This window comes from Plasmodium gaboni, chromosome 13, assembly GCF_001602025.1.
Source record: "Plasmodium gaboni strain SY75 chromosome 13, whole genome shotgun sequence".
NCBI lineage: Eukaryota > Apicomplexa > Aconoidasida > Haemosporida > Plasmodiidae > Plasmodium > Plasmodium gaboni.
This window is the reverse complement of record NC_031493.1, coordinates 1,619,283-1,642,424: the sequence shown is the minus strand read 5'-3', so window position 1 is coordinate 1,642,424 and position 23,142 is coordinate 1,619,283. Positions and strand designations below refer to the sequence as shown.

The window sequence follows — 23,142 nt, the reverse complement described above, 5'->3', positions numbered from 1 at the left end:
AAAAAAAAAAAAAAAAAAAAAAAAAAATGCCAAGAAAAATTATTACAATATTACTATGTTCCATTTACAGAAAAAATTGAAAATAGAGGTCAATAAATAAAACGTATATATTGTTTTTTAATAATAAAAAAAAAAAAAAAAAATTAAAAAAAAAATAATAATAATAAATAAATAATTTATATATATATATATAATATATATAAAATATTTGTATATATAATATTTGTATATATAATAATATTTATATATTTATATGTGTGCATATATTATCTTTATGTATTTATTTCATATTTTTATTTATATCTCCATATATATATATAATATATACATATATATATATATTTTTTTTTTCTTTTCTTCCACATTTTTTCCATTTTTATTTATGCTATTTTATATTAACATTATCTTTTTTTCTTATCACTTATTTTTATATAAGCGTTATGTATAAATTACACAACAATAACTGTGCATAATAAATTATTTATATTTTTAAATATTTCTTATTATTAATAAAAAAATAAAATATCAAAAATTCTTGATATGAATAAATATTCCAGTTGTTTATTTGTATGCTATATATTATAAGTATACAAAGAGTTATTTTTTACTTAATTAAAATAATTATATATACATATATATATATATATATATATATATATATATATATGTGTGGGTGTGTTTAAATTTATTTGTAGGAAGGTGTTATTGATCCTACCAAATATTCATTTGGTAAAAAAAAAAATAAATAAAATAAAAGAATCAGAATTTATATTATAATTGTGAAATTATTAACAAAAATTTATAAAACACAAAAAAAAAAAAAAAAAAAATAATAAAAATAAAATAAACATATTTGAATGGAGTTCATAATTAATTAAAAAATAATATATAAAATAAAAATAAAATACAATAAATTGCACATAAAAGATATAAATCCATAAATTTATATTATAATATGTTTATATAATAAATATGTAAATATAGTTTTTCCTTTTTTTCTTTTGAAGCATTGTAATTTCATATTATCACCTCTGAGTTCTATTTGTATGCTTATTTTATTTTTAATTTTTAATTTTATTTCATTTTTCTTTCATAATTCCGGTTTTGGTTCTTTGAATAATTTTCATCTTCTTGAAAAGCCAAATATGCATATAACAAGGTTAGGCATATTATATATAATATAACTATATAAAGACTACATAATAAAGCATTATTTTTTGATAATATAAATATAAAAAAATATTTATATAATACGATTAAAACAACAGGTGATAAAATAATTAATAATACAAATAAAATAAATTTTTTTAAAACTCTTGAATTTTCTTTATTATATATAAAATCATTCAAATTAAAACAACCTCTTGTTCCTGCTTCTCTATTATTATGTAACTTCATCATTTCATATTCTTTATTATATTCTTCAATTTTATTTAACTTATTACGATTAAATGCATTTTTATATTTGTCGCTTGCCATGGTTTTTTTTTTTATATCAACAAGCAAAATTTACTACGAAAGAATAAAATCGACACACAAAAAAAAAATATATATATATAATATATTATAAATAATATACATGAAATATGTATAATATATTATATATATATATTTTATATAGATATTAAATAAATAAGTGAAACATAAAACATATTAATCATATATATATATATATATATATATATAATTATTATATAAATATCTTATTTAATTTAAGAAAAAAAAAAAAAAATAATAAATAAATAAAATATAATACAATATAATAATTATATATTCTTATATATTTTGATATTATATATAATACATATATATAATATATATATATTTAAAAATAAAAAATAAAAAAAATTAACAAATGGATAATTTAAATAAATAATAATACGCATAAAATATATATATATATATATATATATATATATATATTATTATATGTATTGCATATATTATATATATATATATATATACATTTATATGCATATCTATACAATTATTTATATATGGTCATATTTTTTTCGTATGATATAATATTGTACTTTTGTGATTATACATCATAAAAAATAAAATGGGTTAAGGACAAAATGATAATGTTAGAAAAATATATATTCAAAAGAAATAAATATAAAAATATAAAAAAATATATCCATCAGAATTTCTTATTTTAATTATTTAAAATAATAATAATAATTAGGTGGCACTTTTTTTTTTTTTTTTTTTTTTTTTTTTATTCTAATTTATACGATCTTGTTCGAAACATACAACACATTCAAAAAATAAAAAAATTACTTAAAATAAATAATAAATAAATATTAAGTAATATATAATATTCTTATATATGTTTTACTTTTTTTCTCTTGAAAATAAATTTGAAAAGACGATTAATTGTAAGGGTCTCAATGATATATTAAAATAATATTATATCATTTTATTTATTTATTTATATTTATTTTATAATTTTTTTTTTTTTTTTTTTTTTTTTTTTTTTTTCTGATTTAAGTTTCTGTTAATTAAATATTTCCAAAAAAAAAAAATTATATACACAATATAATATTGTATGTATTTATTATATATAACATATATATTATTATTATTATATTTATCAAATGAACAAGAACAAATGATAAGGATAAACGAAGGAACCATTTTAAATGATAAGTATTCCCCAAACGCCCTTATAAATTACGATGAAAAGGATTGTATACATAATAAATTAGGTTCATCTTTTCTTAAAAATTACACATTTTATTATTTGAAAAATGTAATAAAGAATAACATAATATAAAATAATACATAGAATATTGATATATATATATATATATATTATAATGTGGTGTATAAATATATATGTATTCATATCTTTATTTCAAAAAATATGCTATCTATTCTGTATTTAATATATCTACATTTTAATTTATATGTTTTATTTATATAACAAATAATATTATTATTATTTTTAATTTTTTTTTTTTTTTTTTTTTTTTTCCTTTCTGTGTCTTAGAATGTATTAAATAAAGACAGTTTTGATTTGGCATTACAAAACTACAAACATTTTTTCGAAAATAATAAGACCTTATGTATCCTTTCAATTTTAAATATTTTAATCATTTTATTTCCCCTTTTTTTATACCTTATATTTTCTATTGTTATGATACTTCCCGTAAGAAATACAAAAAAGGAATAAAATGAAAATTAAAAATAAAATGTATACATATATTTATGTTCTATATTTTATGTTATTCAGTAAATACATATTATTAAAACAATCAGAAAAAATAAAGTTTTTTTTTTTTTTTTTTTTCTATATTTTTTATATTCATTTTTATTATTAATATAAATAACGTCATATATTTTTATTTTATTTACTTTTTTATTAGGTTTTCTTTTTATTATGTTCACTATTTTTTTGTATGCTCCCATTGATATACCCACTTATTAAGGTAAAAACACATTTTCATATAGCCACTTGGATATATATATATATATATATATATTTATTTTGCATATAATTTGTTATTTTTGTTTTCTAGGATAATATTCAAATAAAGATAAAAGAAGAAATAATTTTTTGTTCAAGTATAACTGCAGGATCATTCTTTTTTTTCATTTCCATATTCTTTATATATTTAATACCTTTTATTAACTTCTTTTTATATCCTTTTAATGCTATATTTATGCCTCTTGTTTCGACCCTCATTTTACCCTTAATCGTAAGAACATATTAACATGTAAATAATTGAAATATATATATATTATATATTATATATTTTTTTTTTTTTTTTTTTTTTTAGTTATTTATAAATATTTTAGCATGTGTTATTTATTTATTTCAATACACAGAGGTAATGTCATTATATATCGATATATAAATTAAGAAATATCAAATTTTTCACTTTTCGAAAGAATAAAATGTTATTAACAAATATGTATATATATAAATATATATATATATATATATATATATATATATTATGTTTATAGGTATTGTTGAGCATAAAATGTACAACAAAGAATGTTTTTAGAAATGTCTTATTAAAAATGTCCTATTAAAATTCTTTTTTCTTTTTAATATACCCAAAATAGTGCCAAAAGAAATTTAAAACATATAAATTTATTTACATATAAAATGTCTTTATTCATTAAAATATGAGAACATTATTATTTAGGAATTTATAAAACACATATTAAAAGGAACAAAAAGTATTCTTTAATTTTTTTTTTTTTTTTTTTTGAATTAGTATAGGGATATTATAAATATTTTCCCATATAGGACCATATATAAATACAAAAAAGAAAAAAAAAAAAAAAAAAAAAAAAAAAAAACTTTTCTCTTTTTTAAATACTAATTTTTTATAATATATTTTATTATTATTTTTTTTTTCAACATATATATATATATAAATAAATATAAATAAATGTATGTATGTATTTATGTTAAGCCAAACTTCTTTGTATTTATGCACAAAGAAATTGACATATGTACAATTATATTATTTAAATATATATATATATATATACACATACATATAAATTATACATATTATCGTAAATGCGTGATTATATGTATTATTTCCTTTTAATGAAAATAAAATAAAATAATAAAAAATAGGATTAATTTTAAAAACTTACAATTATAATAATAAAACTTTATAATTATATAATAATTAATTTTATAAAAAAATTTATTATATTCTATATTTTTTTTTTTTTACAAAATATTTATATTAAAAATGTTATATAGAAATTTTTCTTATAATAACATATATTTTTTATATAAATATATATAATTTCCATTTTTTATTATTTTAACATTTATATATATGCTTTTATAAAATAGTTATTTTTTTAATATTCATTTGTAATAAATAAATTTATTATACCAATTTTGTTATAACATATATTTATATATATATATATATAATATTTTATATTACATTATATTATTATATATATTATAATACATTTTTATTATGAATAGATTATTTTTTTATAATTAAAATTATTTTATGAATAATTAAATATTTTGTTTGTTTTGGTAAAAAAAAAAATATTATATATATATAATATAATATAATGATTATTTCTTCTTGATTTATATACTTTTTAAAAATAATTATTTGTTTATATAATATCATTTTTTAATTACTATTTAAGGTTTTTTTTTTTTTTTTTTTTTTTTGATCCTTGATATATTATTTCTACGAGCTGAATTTGTAGCTTAGCAAAATTGTTTTTCTCTTAAGATACCTATGAGAAGAGAAAAAAAACATATTATTTGACATAATAAATATATAAGTTAATTAAATTAATTAAAATAATATATAATATTGTTATATTTCCTATGTTTTTTGTTTTGTTTTTTTTAAAATATATTTATAATTAAAACCGAATTCTTAAAATATAATTATAATTATATAGCAACATTATGATATATTATATATATATATATAATATATATATATCATATATATATATGTATATATATTTATATATAAAATATATATTTAAATATAAAATGGTATTCGTTGTAATTTAGTGATGCTTGTTTCTAATTGAAGGAAAGAAAAAAGAGATTTTATTATTATATTATATATATATATATAATATATATAATATGAAATATTATAATCATTATCACCATATTATCATAAAGATGAATTAATATATTTATTATTAGAAATAAACCTTTATATATTAAACCTATATATTAAGGTTTTCTTTAATACCTATTTTAAAGAATATATATATATATATATTATATATATAATAAAAATATATATATGTTATAAAAAGTATTTATAAATTTATCTATATATAATTAATAACATATATAATATAATATAAGATAATATTATAGTATAAATAAAACTTATTTTTAAAATATATAATATATTATAATATTATTATGTATATGTATTATATATAAATTTATGTATATTATAAATATACTATATATTATATTACATTATATTTTTTTTTTTTTTTTTTTTTTTTTTTCCTTTTTGACTCTTTTCCATATTTATATATTTATTTAATAAATATATTTTGTAATATTTAAAAAATATATATATATTAATATTATGTATATATATATATATATATTATATAATTTAATATAGTAAATAAATAAATATACATATAAATATATATATAATTTTTTGTAGAAACTTATAAAAGAAAAATATATATATATATATATATATATTTTGTTTATATATATATTTTTAGGTTAATATATAAATATATATTTATTTTTATATAAATATATAACTATATTATATATTTTGTTTATTTATTTATTTATACTTATTTTATAAAGCAAAAATGAGTACCGGTAAAGAGTCATCTAAAGCTTATGCTGATATAGAATCCAGGGGTGATTTTAAGGATGATGGAAAGAAAGGATCTACATTAAGCAGTAAACAACATTCCATGTTATCTTTAACCTTTATATTAATAGGTTTAAGTTCTTTGAATGTATGGAATACAGCATTAGGATTAAATATAAATTTTAAATATAATACATACCAGATTACAGGTTTAGTATGTTCTTCAATTGTAGCTTTATTTGTTGAAATTCCCAAAATTTTGTTACCATTTCTTTTGGGTGGTTTATCAATATTATGTGCAGGTTTTCAAATATCTCACAGTTTTTTTACAGAATCACAATTTGATACATATTGTTTAGTAGCCTTTATTGTTATTGGTATAGTGGCAGGATTAGCTCAAACCATTGCATTTAATATAGGATCTACTATGGAAGATAATATGGGTGGTTATATGTCAGCAGGTATTGGTATATCAGGAGTATTTATTTTTGTCATTAACATATTGCTTGATCAATTCGTATCTCCAGATAAGCAATATGGAGTTAATAAGGCAAAGTTATTATATTTATATATTATTTGTGAACTTTGTTTAATATTAGCTATTGTATTTTGTGTATGTAATTTAGATTTAACAAACAAGAATGCTAAAAAAGATGAAGAAAATAAAGAAAACAGTGCCACATTATCTTATATGGAATTATTTAAAGACAGTTACAAAGCTATATTAACTATGTTTCTTGTAAACTGGTTAACTTTACAATTATTTCCAGGTGTTGGACACAAAAAATGGCAAGAAAGTCATAATATCTCAGATTATAATGTTACCATTATTGTTGGTATGTTTCAAGTTTTTGATTTTCTCAGTAGATATCCACCAAATCTTACACATATTAAAATCTTTAAAAATTTTACTTTCTCTTTAAATAAATTATTAGTTGCTAATTCATTGCGTTTAGTATTCATCCCATGGTTTATCTTAAATGCATGTGTTGATCATCCATTTTTCAAAAACATTGTACAACAATGTGTATGTATGGCTATGTTAGCTTTTACAAATGGTTGGTTTAATACTGTACCATTCCTTGTATTCGTTAAAGAATTAAAAAAAGCTAAGAAAAAGAAAGAAATCGAAATTATATCCACATTTTTAGTTATTGCTATGTTTGTTGGATTATTCTGTGGTATATGGACTACATATATTTATAACTTATTCAATATAGTTTTACCAAAGCCAGATTTACCAGTTATGGATGCACCACAATAAATAATTAAAAATTGAAGAGAAATCATATATGTATGTATATATATATATATATGTATATATTTATTTATATTTTCATTTTTACATTTATCAATATTATGTAAATTTTGTATATCTCCTTAATTTTCTTAAAATAATCAAAAAAAAAAAAAAAAAAATTTTATATATATAAATGTGTGTACATATCATTTATATGTTGTATTAAAATTTTTAAAAACTTTTTACCATTTTAAAAAAATAAAAAAAAAATAAATACAAGTTATAAAATATAATATATATATATATATATATATATATATATATATATATTTTTTATGGGATTACTCTAAATTTTATACCAAAGCTTTCTTATTAGATAAAAAAATTAATTATATTTTTATCTTAAACTATAACGTACGCAATTGTTATACCTTTTTCTTTTTTTTAAGTGTTTACAGTTATTTGAAAATTATAAATAATCGTAAAGCAAGGGCCATAAAACTAGTATTCGAAAAAAAAAATTTACATTTTTTTTTATAGACATATAAAGTGGTTTAAAAAATATAAATATAAATATATATATATATATATATATATATATATATATTTGAATATATTCATAAGTTTTTTTTTTTTTTTTTTTTTTTAATAATTATTATTCTTATAAGTGTTTATTCTTAATTACATAGTCATACATATATATAGTATTACATATATAAGTATAATATATATTTTATTTATGTTGTATTAAATTTTATCAATAGTAGTATCTTTAATTTTGATTATGGCTCTATGTATCTCTCTCTATATATATAATATATAGATATATATGTTTCCTCAATTTTTAAAAAAAAAAAAAAAAAAAAAAAAAAGAAATGAAATGAAATGAAAGCTTATATATATGTATATATTAAAAAGGTGTCATATATTAAATAATTTAAAACATAAAAAATAAATAGAAAAATCATATGAATATATAATGTGTTACCCATATGGATGAAAAATTATAAGAATTAACAACAACAAAAAAAAAAAAAAAAAAAAAAAAATACATATATATATATATATATAATAAAATATCATATGATATTATAAAAATAATTACAAGTCAAATAAAGATTATATATGTAATAATTGTAGGATGACTAGAAAAAATGCACACACACAAACGTTAAAATTTACTTAAAATTGAAGAGCAAATAAAAAATGGGGTAATAATGTTATTATTAATATAAGATAAATAAAATGTTATCATAATTTATAGAAATATATATATATATTTTTGTAGTTATGTATATGAGATTTGTTCGGGGTTATTTAAATAAAAATGAATATTATCTAACACATCAATTCTATTATATATTTCTTGATATATATATTTCATAATGTCTATATAATTTCTTATAATTTCATTTTTTTGTTTTACACCTGTAGCTACTAATGACATATCTTTTTCCATTTTAGCTCTTAAGGATGGATTTGTTAAGTCAATACCTATATCCTTAAATTTTTTATAAGCTTGTACTAAGGCTATACCTAAATTGGTAGGTATAAAAAGAGACTTTGAATTTTTTATAACATAATTTCTTTTTTGTATATTTTCTATATGCTCATGCATAGTTGCATCTGTACCTATACTGAATTTGTCCATTAATGTAAGCAAATTTGATTCTGATAAATATTTAGGTGGTTGTGTTATACCTTCTTCTATTAATAAAGATGTGGGATAAAATTCATCATCAACTTGAAATGCAGGTATAACTTTATCATTCCATTTTTCATATGTATATATTTCTAAATAATTTTTTTCTTTTATTTTTAATCCTTTACAAAAAAATTGTTCTTCTTGTATTTTTGCTGTTACTTTTGTATTATATCCTATTGCATCATTACTACATACTGCTAAAAAATGTTTACATATAAATTCATATAATTTCCATTCTTTTTCTTCTACTTTTAATATCTTGTTCATATTTTTTACAGGATGTATAGGCGGATGAGCCTTATCATTCATTTTGCCTTTTCTTGGTTTATGATATTTATTTTCTTCACACAATTTATTAGCATACCAACCAAATGTGTCATTTTTTCTCAGTTGATTTATAATCTTGTGTAGATTCATGGTATCTGGAAAACAATTGGTTTCTGTTCTTGGATAACTAATATATCCTTTGTTATATAATTTTTCAGCTATCATCATGCATTCTTTTGAAGATATTTTAAAATATCTAGAAACCAGTTTTGTCATTTGTAATGTATTTAATGGATATGGTTTATATTTCCTTGTCTCACTTTCATAAACATTTGTTATTTTACAAAGTGGATTTTTTAATAATTCTTCGTATATAAGTATTACGGCTAAATGATCAAATAATCTTATTCTAGACCATGTAAAATCTACAACATTATTATTTTTATTCTTATTATTAACTTTTTTTCCTTTTTTCTTTTTGTTTTTCTTCTTTTTTGTTGTACTTTTTTTTTTCTTTTTCTTTTTTTTTTTTTTCTTATTTTTCTTTTCATCAACATAATAATCATCAGTATCATCATTGTCAATATTACTTTCATCACTGTTAGTATAATAACTATCACTTTCGTCACTGTCACTATCAATCCCTTGATCGTCATGATCATCATCATTATTTTCATCATCCATAGGATTTATTAAATCATTATTATGCACACATTTCATTTTAATACTCCAATAATATTCATTCTTAAAATTTTTTATATCTAAATATCTATTAACAACAAAACCTAGGGTAGGGAATTGACAAGGACCATAACTAATAATATTAGTTTCATTCTTTACCAATTCAATATATCTAATGGTCATAAAACGTGTAAAAATAGAACCCATTCTTAAATCGATTTCTCTTCTTACATCAACACTATATGCTAAATTTTTATTAGGTTCTTTTAAATTATTAATAGCATGTATTATATCTTTTTCAGTTACAGCTGAAAACTGAGCCCTATGAATTATTAATTTTCTATTTGTAATCCTACAGGCATTTATAACTTCAAAGCATATATGTTCCCCTTCTCTATCACAATCTAACCATAATATCAACATATTACATTCTTTAGAATATTTTTTTAAATTATTTTCAATATTCTTTTTATCCTTTTCAACATATATTGTTATTTCAGCATCAAATAATTCTTGTGGGTCCGTATTATTCCAGTTTTTATAGCGGTCATCAAATTTTTGTTCTGTCAAATGACCAGTGACAGATGTGACATACATATACCATATGTCATTCTTTATCTTATAATCAAATGTAAAAACAGGATTATATTTACTACAACTCTTAATCTTATTAGGTCTACCTTTGCATAAAATTTCGGCAATGGCAGAGGCCACAGATGGTTTTTCAGCCACATTCAACACTTTCAGTCGTGCCATATACAAAAGAGAATAATAAAATAAAATGAGCAAAACAAAGAAAAGAAAAATATATATATATATATATTTATTTATATTTAATTCATGAAATAGTTAATCCGAACCATATGGAACAACACACAAAGATAAATAAATAACTACATATATATGTCATACGTTATATGGTAAATGTTATATGTTATATATAATATATCATATTTCATTTTTGTATATAATTTATTTCCTTCAGATTTTTACCATATAAATCGAAGGATATATCTAATATTTTATTACAAATTTTCTTCCATTTTTAATACACACATAAATATGAAATCATAAAATGATAAATATATAAATACAAAAATATTAATAAAATTAATACACACATGTATATATATATGTATATCAATAATATTGATGTATTATATTGAAACAATAACAATATACATTTCTAATATTTTATTTATTTAAAATGTGCATAAAAAAAAAAAAAAAAAAAAAAAAAAAAAAAATATATATATATATATATTTTAAAAAAGATGAAAAAGTAATATTATATGTATGTATTGTGTCATTATATTTTCTATATATTACATACATATATATGAACACCTTTTTAAAAAAATATATTCGATGTTTTTATATATTTTTGGTTTATATATTGAAAAAGAAAAAAAAATTATTATACGTAAAAAATATTGTATATATTTTAAATATCTTAATTTAATTTTATTTTATTTTATTTATATATTATTATTTATTTTTTTTTTTTCTCTCATCCCAAGCATATTATGTTTAACAAAGTATTTTTTTAATTACTTATCCTGAAAAAAATATATACAATATATAATATATATATATATATATATATATTAATTAAAAATTTTCGTATATTTTTATTTATTAATATTAAAATTATATGACATTAGAATCAGCATATATAACCCGATTGAATCATATAACAATATTATTTTTTCTATATTTAATTATTATAAATATGTTATTTTATATACTTTGGATAGGATAATTTATTAAAGGGTATATATAATATTTATATAAATATATATAGTATATAATATATTGAAAATGTGTCTATAATTTAATATGTTCTTGTCTATTTCAAGAACATAAATTATGTAATCATTTAATAATAATCATAATAATAATATAAATATAATAAAAGAATGGTTCTTTTCCTTTCCATTTTTTTTTTTTTTTTTTTAAATAGTATCCTACTAAATATATTAATATAAAATTTTTGTTTTTTTCGTTAATTTCTTTTATGAACAAATATAAAATATTGCTTATAAATTCACTTTTATGCTTCCAAAACATTAATAAATAATATTTGTTTGAAATTTAAAATTTTGTGTTATCAATTTATTTTCTTTCATATTATATATTTTTTTTAACTTTTATTTTTTTCCTTTTTTGTAAATTTAATGAACATTGAAAATAAACCTCAAATTATTGAACATATAAATTATTGTCTTGATAATACTATATACGATCTGAAATGGGTACACGGCAAATGTAACATTATTGCCGTAGGAGAAATGCTTGATAAAAAAGGATATATACATATATATAATTTGAATAAAGGAAATTTTACATGTATATCTAAAACTAATCTTGATAAAGGCGTTAAAACCATAGCTCCTTTTTTCACTTCAACTGGAACATATACAATAGCATGTGGTATGATATATTTTTTTTATATATTTAAAACATGATTTTTTTGTAATATTTTTTTATTCTATTATAAGTATAACAAATAAAAGGAAAGCATATAAATATATATATATTTTATTTATTATTGAAAAAATAGGTTCCTTTGATGGAAACATACTTCTTTATGATATAAATAACATGTCTGAAGAATACTACAAAATAAAAAAGCACACCAAATTAATAAACAAAATAGATTGTAAGAATTACAAAAATAATAATATTATAGTAAGTGCTAGTAGGGATGGTTCAGTCAAAATTTTCGACATAAGAACCAAACAAGAGGTACAATTGAAATATATAAATGAATTAATATATATATATATATTTAAGAATTTTTTTTTTTTTAAAGTACATTTTCGTACATTATATATTTTCTTGTAGGTAGTCAGTTTGGAACCACCCAAAAATTCTTCATATATTCCTGATTGTTGGTGCGTGGAAACAGGTTAATTTAGATATAAATGTTAATCTTTCAATATTATTAAATATATATATATATAAATACTTATGAGATAATAATATGATATATATCAATGTGAATAATATAACCATAAGGATATATCACTATCTTACCATTTTTATTTTTCTTTACCCTCAAGGAAATAATTATGTAGAACATAATGCTTATTCTAATATGAATGAAGAAAATTTAAATATATGTGCTGGGTATGATAATGGGGATATCAAATTTTTTGATTTAAGAACAATGAGATTAGAACATGAAGTATGATTCTAAAAAATAAAAAAAAAAAAATCACGTGAATATAAAATAGGCTAACATATATATATATATTTGATATATAAAATATTATAATTCATTTTAAATAATCTTCCATTTATTTTATCAACATAATAATTTTTTTTTTTTTTTTTCTTATACAGGTCAATGTAAACAATGGTGTTTGTGCTGTTAATTATGATAGAAAAGATACAAAAAAAAATAAATTAATTTGCTCAACTCTCGAGGGGAATATTTATATATTTAACTTGGATGTATATAATGAAGTCTCTGGATATTCATATAGCAAAGACAAAATAATATCAGGTTCATTAAAATGAAATAATAAAAAAAATATGTACATATTTATAACAATATATATATATATATATATATTTTTTTCTTTTTTTGAAGGTACTTGTTGGGGAACACCTTTTTTGCCTCAAAATCGTGACATTTTTGCTACCTTGGGAGGAGATGGAAATGTTATTTAAATTAATATGAAAAAAAGAAAAAGAATATTTGTTTTAAATATAAATGCGAATTGTTTAAAAAAAATATATGTATACATATATGTGTACTTATATATGGTGTATATAATTTTATTTAATTTATATAATGCGATTAAATTAATTGTTTTTTTTTTTTTTTTTTTTTTTTTTTTTATGTAACGGGATCCTATTTTAGCTAGGTGTGTATAAATATGTATATCCGGAAAAAAATTCTATTTTTGATGAAAAAATAGGATGTAAAAAAGGAATAGTTGGAGAATTAAATAAGTTAAATGATCTGAATGTATCTACACAACCAATAATTTCTTTTGATTGGTGTAAAGACAAACTAGGTCTTTGTGTCATGGCTTCACTAGACCAGACCATTAAAATATATATTATTACTAAATTGAATTTATATTAATTTTTAAAAAATATCAAAAAAAAAGAAAAGAAAAATATATATATATATATATATATATATATATGTTATTTATAATAAAAAAAAATTATCACGCTTACATTTAACAAGTGAATATATTTATATAATATAATGTATATTAAAAAAAAAAAAAAAAAACCAAACCAAAACAAAAGATATATTATATAAATATTAACATATATATATGTGAGAAATATTAAAATGGTTCTTAAAAACAAAAATGCAGACATAATAAACATGTATATATAATTACATTTTATGAAAATATTCAGTAATTTTTTTTTGGCTAACTTTTCCTGCATTTAATCTTAAAATATAAAAACGTAAATTGATTAAATTTTCATGAAGTGTTTCTTCTGTTATGGTGTCTTTTAAATTATTATAATTCATAAAATTTAATAAGACATCAATACAATTAATTAAAAGGCTTTTATCAAATTGTATATTATTTATGTTATTTATATTATTCATATTTCCTATAGTATTATTCATATTATTTTTATGCGATTCATTAAATTGATTTTGATCTTTATTTTCTACCATAGGGTTAACAAAATTACCATTTTCATAAAAATTACGCATATCTATCATTTCGTTATTATTTAAAATATTACTATTAAGTTGATTACTATTAATAATATTACTAAAAGGGTAAGTGGTGTGTGAGTTGTTGAGAGATTTATCATATGTTTCTTCATTTACCTGTACATTTAATGCATTGTGTGACATATTTTTTGAATCGTTATATATTTCATTATATACATCATTATATGTTTGATCATAGGTACAATTATATGATTGACTATATGTATAGTCATACATTCTATTATTATCATTATTATTATTGTTATTGTTATTACTATTATTATTACAATTATTATTATATACATTCAAATAACTCAAAGGGTAACATGATTGGTAGTTATACTCATCTTGAAATAGTTTCCTTTTTTTCTTTTCATTATTATCATTATTATTCTCAAATATTAATGAACTTCTACTCATTCTTTGATATTTTTATATGAAATATATTAAGCTACTAAAAATGCTTAACCTGAAAAAATTTGGTATATATATATTTATATTTATATTTATGACTATTTGCTTTTTATGTGTGTATTTCAAATATAATTTCTTTATATATCTAAGTCTTTAAAAGAAGTGGAAATATTTTTAAAATGCAATACAAAAAATTCAAAGTATTATTATTATATATATATTTATTAATATATATAATATTACATTTGTGTTTATTAATTTTTATATATATCGTTTATACTGCTTTTATATAATATCTTCATGCTTCCATTAATATATATATATATATATATATAATAGCACAAAGAAAAAAAAATAATAAATTAAAAATAAATACATAAATAAATATGAGCAAATAAATATATAAATAATATATTTTTATATTTTAACATATTTATAAATCTTATTTCTTATAAACTCATTTATATTTTTAATTTCTTCTATTTTTTTTTTTTTTTTATTATTATTATCAATAGACATAAAAATATAATCAATTGAAAAAATTAAATAAAACATTATATATTTACTAAATATAAACATATATATATTTTTATGTGAATAATTTTTCCTAGATTATTATAATTTTTTTCATTTTTAATTTTATGCATCCATAGTATTTATATAAATTTTTTTTTTTATTTTTATAAAAACATTCCTAACACATTATATGTGTATAACCTTTTTATGCATAAAATTGTATTTTATTTTCATTAACATACGAGAAAAAATAAATAAATAATTGCATACACATAAATATATTTGTGTTGTACAAATATATATATTTATATAATTTTTTTTTTTTTTTATAATAATCTCGCAAAAAAAAAAAAAAGTTTAAGTACATTTCTGTATATGCACACAAACAAAATTTTCATTTCTTCCTTTAGTTATGTAGATACTATGATGAAATTCTTGTATAATATTTTTTATAAGAAAATGAAAGAAAATTATAACAATAATAATAATAATAATAACCCTTACTGTTATATAATGTTATAATACTATAATAAAGGTTCCTTTTTCTCGTATCCTATTCATTTTATGTTCCTACAAAAGATGAAAAAATATTATTATTTTTACTTAAACTATATAGGTTTTTTAATTCACGCAGTTTTTTTGTTACTATGATCGCAAAAAGGAAAGGAGCTCTACGTTAATGCAACTGTCCTGTTTTTTTTTTTTTTTTTTTTTAATTAAAAAAATAAAATAAGATTGATCCGTATGTTCTATCATTTGTCCTTGTAAAAAAGAAAAAAATAAAAACAAACAGGTTTATATATATATATAAGTGGTTTCATATTTATATAATCTTCACTGTTCATATTCACAAAGCCTATTTTGTAATTTCTCATATTCTGAGCTAAACAAATAGGCAGTGATTATTTGATTGGTCACAAAATATACATATATATTTACATATATATATTTTTTTTTATCTTTGGAAAGACAAGAGTGTGGGAGGGAATAAATAATCGGAAAAAGGAAAACAAATTATATAACATAAATAAATATATACATATATAAATATAAATATATATATATATTTTTATTTTTAATGTTGTATGGGAAGAATGATGAGCATTATAAATATACTATTATTCTATTTGTTCCTTTGTGTAAAAATAAGTATTAGTCAACTATTAAGCTCAACACAATACGTATGTGACTTTTATTTTAATCCTCTGACTAATGTTAAACCAACTGTAGTTGAATCATCTGAAATATACGAAGAAATTGGATGTTCTATAAACAACCCTACGTTGGGTGACCATGTAGTATTAATATGTCCTAAGAAAAATGATGGTGATTTTAATAATATAGAAATAGTACCTACTAATTGTTTTGAGTCTCATTTATATTCTGCTTATAAAAATGATTCAAGTGCATATCATTTAAAAAAATTAGATATAGATAAAAAGTATGCAATAAGTTCAACGTTCAGTGATTTCAATCTAAATATTTTAGTTATACCTAACGAAAATAAAAGTCGTAAAACTATATATTGTAGATGTGATAATAGTAAAACGGAAAAAAGTATCCCAGGACAAGATAAAATATTAAAAGGAAAATTAGGGTTAGTAAAAATAATTTTAAATAACCAATATAATAATATAAAAGAATTAGAAAAAACAAAACATATTATACATAATACAAAGGATTCATATAAGTATGATATAAAATTAAAAGAAAATGATATACTTATGTTTTATATGAAAAAGGAAACTTCTGCAGAATCTGGAAATTGTGAGGATATATTAAATATTAAAGTAAATTCATTATCAAATAATAAAGTGGCTTTAAAAATGCCTTCCATATTTCTAAATAATATTAATTGTATGTTTTCATCTCAGGATGAAAATAATGAAAAATATTATATAAATATAAAAGCAGACAAAACCGAAAATATAGATGGCTGTGATTTTACGAAACCAAAAGGTGAAGGTATATATAAAAATGGATTCATAATAAATGATGTACCAAATGAAGAAGAACGTATATGTACTGTTTATCTTTGGAATAAAAAAAATGAAACAATCGCAGGTATTAAATGTCCATATAAATTAATACCACCGTATTGTTTTAAACATATATTATATCAAAAAGAAATCGATTCGAAAAAGACATATAAAACATTTCTATTAAGTGATGTATTAGATATACATAATATAGAATATTATGGAAATAATAAGGAAGGCATTTATATGTTAGCATTAACAACAAAACCAGAAAAATCAAATACAGTTAGATGTATTTGTGAACAAGGTGGAAAAAAAGCAGTAATGGATTTACATATCGCATCTACATCTGGAAAATATTTTAGTATGTTTCTTACAATTTTGCTTACTCTAATTTTTTATATGTATTTTAACATATGAATGAACTTGTATATAAGTAAAAATAAAAATATATATATATATAATTGTATAGTTATTACATTTATTTTTATATTCATTTCTATATATTTATTGAGATAAATGTAACGTAAATACACACACATATATCATTTTACATTTTTCATATTTTGTTTTTGTATATGGAATGTTTTCCAATACATTCTACATATATATGTATACAAAAATAATTCGATGTACACATTGATATATATATTTACAGAATATATAATTTTTTTCTTTATATTTATACATCCATTATACTTAATATAAACAAGACTTTTTTTTTTAAGTACATGTACAATAATATAAATATATTCAAACAAAAAAAAAAAATAAAAATAAAATAATAAAATAAAATAAACAATGAAATATTAAATTAACATGATAGTCATATGAATACACATTTCAATGAAAAAAGAAATTTGCAATATAAATCATTTCTTACCTTTCTTTTCCTCTTTATGAATAAATAAATGTACATATTATATATATATATAACATATCTTTAAAAACAATATTAAATATAGTAATAGCTACATTTATTTTCTACTCAGCGTAAAGGAGTATATATTAGCTGTAAAAAAAAAAAAAAAAATTACACACAAATATACGTTATAAATGGAATGTATAATAATCGTATGCACAAATAACATATATATATATATATATATATATTTATATATATTTATATATACACTTTGATGTTATAGATATTACGCATTAGAAATTATAATTAATCTATTATACCAAAAACAAAACTAATGAAAAATAGGAAATTTTATTTTTTTCTATTTTTATTTATTCGTGTTCAATATATTTCATATTCAAATGGTATTACTAACTATATTAAATATAATAAATCCATTTTAATGTAAAGAAAACATTAACATAAAAAATGTACATAAAATAGTAAAACGTGTGTGAACTGAATAAAAATTATTAACATATATATAAGACATTAAATGATAATAATACATATGTAGATGTCTTATTAATAATATATATATATATATATATATATATATATATATTTATATTAATATTCATTTTTATTCATAAGTACAAACCTATAAATAATTTCATGTACGCAAGTACAAAAAAAAAAAAAACCGTCACTATATTTTACACTATAATACACTTGTACAAAAGAAAAAAAAAAAAAAAAAAGGATTATATGAAAATATATATATCCCTTTAATTGTGAGATTTATTTAATATGAATAATATATATGTAAATATTTATAAGTAATTTTTTTTATCTTTTTTATTCTTCAAAAGTAAAAATAAATACACACATAAGTATATTGATTTATGTAATATATAAAATAAAAACAAGGAAGACATATATATATATATAATTATATATAATTTTTTTTTTTTTTTTTTTTTCTTTACATATTAAATTTAATTTTTCCTAATTTTTACAATTTTTTCTTCTATACATGATGTTATATATTTATGCGAAAAAAGCTCCAATTTCTTTTATCTTATATATAGTATTAGTATTAAGAATAATAAGTGGAAATGAAGATTTCTGTAAGCCTAGTAGTTTGAATAGCGAAATATCGGGATTCATAGGATATAAATGTAATTTTTCAAATGAAGGTGTTCATAATTTAAAACCGGATACGCGTGAACGTAGGTCGATTTTTTGCAACATTCATTCGTATTTTATATATGATAAAATAAGATTAATAATACCAAAAAAAAGTACATCTCCAGAGTTTAAACTATTACCAGAAAATTGTTTTAAAAAGGTATATACTGATTATGAGAACAGAGTTGAAACAGATATATCTGAATTAGGTTTAATTGAATATGAAGTAGAAGAGAATGATACAAATCCTAATTATAATGAAAGAACAATAACTATATCTCCATTTAGTAAAAAAGACATTGAATTTTTTTGTTTTTGTGATAATACTGAAAAGGTTATATCAAGTATAGAAGGGAGAAGTGCTATGGTACATGTACGTGTATTGAAATATCCTCATAATATTTTATTTACAAATTTAACGAATGATGTTTTTACATATTTACCTAAAACATATAATGAATCGAATTTTGTAAGTAATGCATTAGAAGTAGAATTAAATGATGGAGAATTATTTGTTTTAGCTTGTGAACTAATTAATAAAAAATGTTTTCAAGAACCAAAAGAAAAAGCATTATATAAAAGTAATAAAATTATTTATCATAAAAATTTAACTATATTTAAAGCCCCATCTTATGTTACATCAAAAGATGTTAATACAGAATGTACATGCAAATTTAAGAATAATAAATACAAAATAGTTTTAAAACCAAAATATGAAAAAAAAGTCATACACGGATGTAATTTCTCTTCAAATGTTAGTTCTAAACATTCCTTTACAGATAGTTTAGATATTTCTTTAGTTGATGATAATGCACATATTTCATGTAACATACATTTGTCTGAACCAAAATATAATCATTTGGTGGGATTAAATTGTCCTGGTGATATTATACCAGATTGCTTTTTTCAAGTATATCAACCAGAATCAGAAGAACTTGAACCATCCAATATTGTTTATTTAGATTCACATATAAATATAGGAGATATTGAATATTATGAAGATGCTGAAGGAGATGATAAAATTAAAATATTTGGTATAGTTGGAAGTATACCAAAAACCACATCTTTTACGTGCATATGTAAGAAGGATAAAAAAAGTGCTTATATGACTGTTACTATGGATTCAGCATATTATGGATTTTTGGCTAAAACATTTATATTCCTAATTGTAGCATTATTATTATATATTTAGGTTATGATATATATTAAAAATAAATTTAAATCAGAAGAAATTACAACACAAATTATAAGATTCAAGGTTATTTATAATGTATATTAATTATACTTTCATGATATATATTATATATATATTAAAATTTTTTTTTTTTTTTTTTTCTAAATAATTCTATAATGTGCTAATATGTTATAATTTCTCATACCGTATCCTATATTAATATACTTTTATATTGTCATTGGACAGAAAAAAAATGGAATAATAATTAAATAAAAATACTCATTTGATTTTTTTTATAATATATTGGTTTTTTTTTTTTTTTTTTTTTTTTTTTTCTTTTATTCTATTTATTTATAGTTATTTATATATAATACAATAATTTAAATCTCATTTATATTTTTCTTTACACATACTTTTATTTTCCTAGTCCCATATAAAATAGTATACACATTTATGTTATATTTTTTTTTTTACCATACAGTTAAGAAATATAATAACTTATAATTCAAATAAAATATTTAAAAAAAATATCGATACATATATATATATATATATATATATTATATAAAGATTATATTTTATAATATGAAAAAAGTTTAAACTACTGTATAACCTTTAAATGTATGCAAAAATAATATATATGTGTATTTATAAATTATAGTACTCTATGTATCTTATATTTTACATTCAAACATCATTTTTCAATATACTATATATCTGATCATTGAGATTACAAAATATTTATCACATTCTTCTTATATATTTTTTCTGTATTAAAAAAAGGAAGAAAAAATAATGTTATAAATTTATATTTATTTTTAATGGGACACATAATTAAATTAAAATGTAGTATGAGTATTAAAAAAAAAATATATATATATATATATAATACATATAACATATATTATATATATTACATATATACTTATAATTATATGTATAATTTTTTATTTATATTGACTACATATTTTATGTATTCATATTTTAATTTAATTTATTTTTATTATTTTTTTTTAATTAAATATATATATTATAATAATACTAGAATAAACTACAAAATTATGAAAATTTTGTATATATATATAATAAATGAATATATTTAAAGGGATATTAACACACAAATAAATAAATATAACATATAACCAAATTCTATCAAATTTATGAGTTATATATATATATATAATATATTGTGTGACAATCTTCGTAGACATTTATATTTTATAACATGTTTATTTTTTTTATTTCCATCTGATATATATACATATATTTTTTCTTGTCTTTGAAAAGTATGAAGTTATCATGTTGGCTTTCCTTGTGTCGTTTTAATTGTAACAAATCATTTAATGTACTAAATAGAAAATATGGAAATATATGTACAAAGGGATTATATAACTGCATACCAAATAATAAAAGAAAGCAGATTTTTTTTTTTTTTTTAAATGATAAAAAAAAATATTTTAATGCTTTGTACAATAAGGAAAATGATAAGAAAGATATAATGAATGAAATGGATGAACTGTATGATAATATTTTAACGTGTAATTGGAACGATTCTTTTAATTTTGTTTTAAATGTACCTATATGGGAAGGAATATTAAATTCAATAGAAGAAAAAGTAAAAGCATATTTAAATGATGAACAAATAATAAAGAAAAAAAAAGAATTAAATCAATTGTTAGATATATTATTTATATTAGAAGATATAAGAGATCATGTTAATGAATTACTAGAACAATCTAGTCGTTCAAAAGGTTTAGCAGGTGCTCATATAATGTGTTCCTTTGAAATTCAAAACATGAATGAACATATAGAACTTTTAAAAAAAAAATATGAAGAATTGTTACTAACCTATCCTTTATACAAATATCAAATTGATTTAGTATTAGGTAGAGGTTTAGCTTTATTAAGACAACGATATGTTTTTGATTGGAAATATATGCACGAATATTTTTTCTAATATTCAAAAAATAAACATCATTACATTGAAATTATATATATATATATACATAAATTTTTTATTTATTTATTTACTTATTTATTTTTTTGTAACATTAAGGAATAACGTTTTTTTTAAATTTATATCTATTATAGATATGTATAAGAAAA

At 18.1% G+C, this 23,142-nt stretch overlaps 9 protein-coding genes across 9 annotated transcripts; 6 read left to right on the top strand and 3 right to left on the bottom strand.

The window, feature by feature from the left end:
- Nucleotides 1-1,074: 1,074 nt before the first annotated feature.
- Nucleotides 1,075-1,479, bottom strand: PGSY75_1347400 (hypothetical protein; the record flags this gene model as incomplete). The annotated part of the gene is made up of 1 exon (XM_018787508.1): nt 1,075-1,479. One exon carries the CDS (start codon nt 1,477-1,479, stop codon nt 1,075-1,077), a length of 405 nt encoding a protein of 134 aa, XP_018640250.1.
- Nucleotides 1,480-2,614: 1,135 nt separating this feature from the next.
- On the top strand, nt 2,615-4,044 carry PGSY75_1347300 (putative membrane protein; the record flags this gene model as incomplete). Its single annotated transcript, XM_018787507.1, has 6 exons — nt 2,615-2,755; nt 2,996-3,154; nt 3,372-3,434; nt 3,525-3,704; nt 3,786-3,836; nt 3,976-4,044. The coding sequence occupies 6 exons, from the start codon at nt 2,615-2,617 to the stop codon at nt 4,042-4,044; spliced, it is 663 nt and encodes a 220-aa protein (XP_018640249.1).
- Nucleotides 4,045-6,318: 2,274 nt separating this feature from the next.
- Nucleotides 6,319-7,587, top strand: PGSY75_1347200 (nucleoside transporter 1; the record flags this gene model as incomplete). Its single annotated transcript, XM_018787506.1, has 1 exon — nt 6,319-7,587. The coding sequence occupies one exon, from the start codon at nt 6,319-6,321 to the stop codon at nt 7,585-7,587; it is 1,269 nt and encodes a 422-aa protein (XP_018640248.1).
- A 1,264-nt stretch (nt 7,588-8,851) lies between these two features.
- PGSY75_1347100 (putative DNA topoisomerase III) lies at nt 8,852-10,972 on the bottom strand (the record flags this gene model as incomplete). The annotated part of the gene is made up of 1 exon (XM_018787505.1): nt 8,852-10,972. One exon carries the CDS (start codon nt 10,970-10,972, stop codon nt 8,852-8,854), a length of 2,121 nt encoding a protein of 706 aa, XP_018640247.1.
- Nucleotides 10,973-12,393: 1,421 nt separating this feature from the next.
- Nucleotides 12,394-14,315, top strand: PGSY75_1347000 (putative G-beta repeat protein; the record flags this gene model as incomplete). The annotated part of the gene is made up of 7 exons (XM_018787504.1): nt 12,394-12,649; nt 12,780-12,964; nt 13,064-13,127; nt 13,282-13,406; nt 13,565-13,727; nt 13,815-13,885; nt 14,088-14,315. 7 exons carry the CDS (start codon nt 12,394-12,396, stop codon nt 14,313-14,315), a joined length of 1,092 nt encoding a protein of 363 aa, XP_018640246.1.
- Nucleotides 14,316-14,582: 267 nt separating this feature from the next.
- Nucleotides 14,583-15,338, bottom strand: PGSY75_1346900 (hypothetical protein; the record flags this gene model as incomplete). Its single annotated transcript, XM_018787503.1, has 1 exon — nt 14,583-15,338. One exon carries the CDS (start codon nt 15,336-15,338, stop codon nt 14,583-14,585), a length of 756 nt encoding a protein of 251 aa, XP_018640245.1.
- Nucleotides 15,339-16,933: 1,595 nt separating this feature from the next.
- On the top strand, nt 16,934-18,247 carry PGSY75_1346800 (6-cysteine protein; the record flags this gene model as incomplete). The annotated part of the gene is made up of 1 exon (XM_018787502.1): nt 16,934-18,247. The coding sequence occupies one exon, from the start codon at nt 16,934-16,936 to the stop codon at nt 18,245-18,247; it is 1,314 nt and encodes a 437-aa protein (XP_018640244.1).
- Nucleotides 18,248-19,707: 1,460 nt separating this feature from the next.
- PGSY75_1346700 (6-cysteine protein) lies at nt 19,708-21,054 on the top strand (the record flags this gene model as incomplete). Its single annotated transcript, XM_018787501.1, has 1 exon — nt 19,708-21,054. The coding sequence occupies one exon, from the start codon at nt 19,708-19,710 to the stop codon at nt 21,052-21,054; it is 1,347 nt and encodes a 448-aa protein (XP_018640243.1).
- A 1,270-nt stretch (nt 21,055-22,324) lies between these two features.
- PGSY75_1346600 (hypothetical protein) lies at nt 22,325-22,993 on the top strand (the record flags this gene model as incomplete). Its single annotated transcript, XM_018787500.1, has 1 exon — nt 22,325-22,993. The coding sequence occupies one exon, from the start codon at nt 22,325-22,327 to the stop codon at nt 22,991-22,993; it is 669 nt and encodes a 222-aa protein (XP_018640242.1).
- Nucleotides 22,994-23,142: the final 149 nt, after the last annotated feature.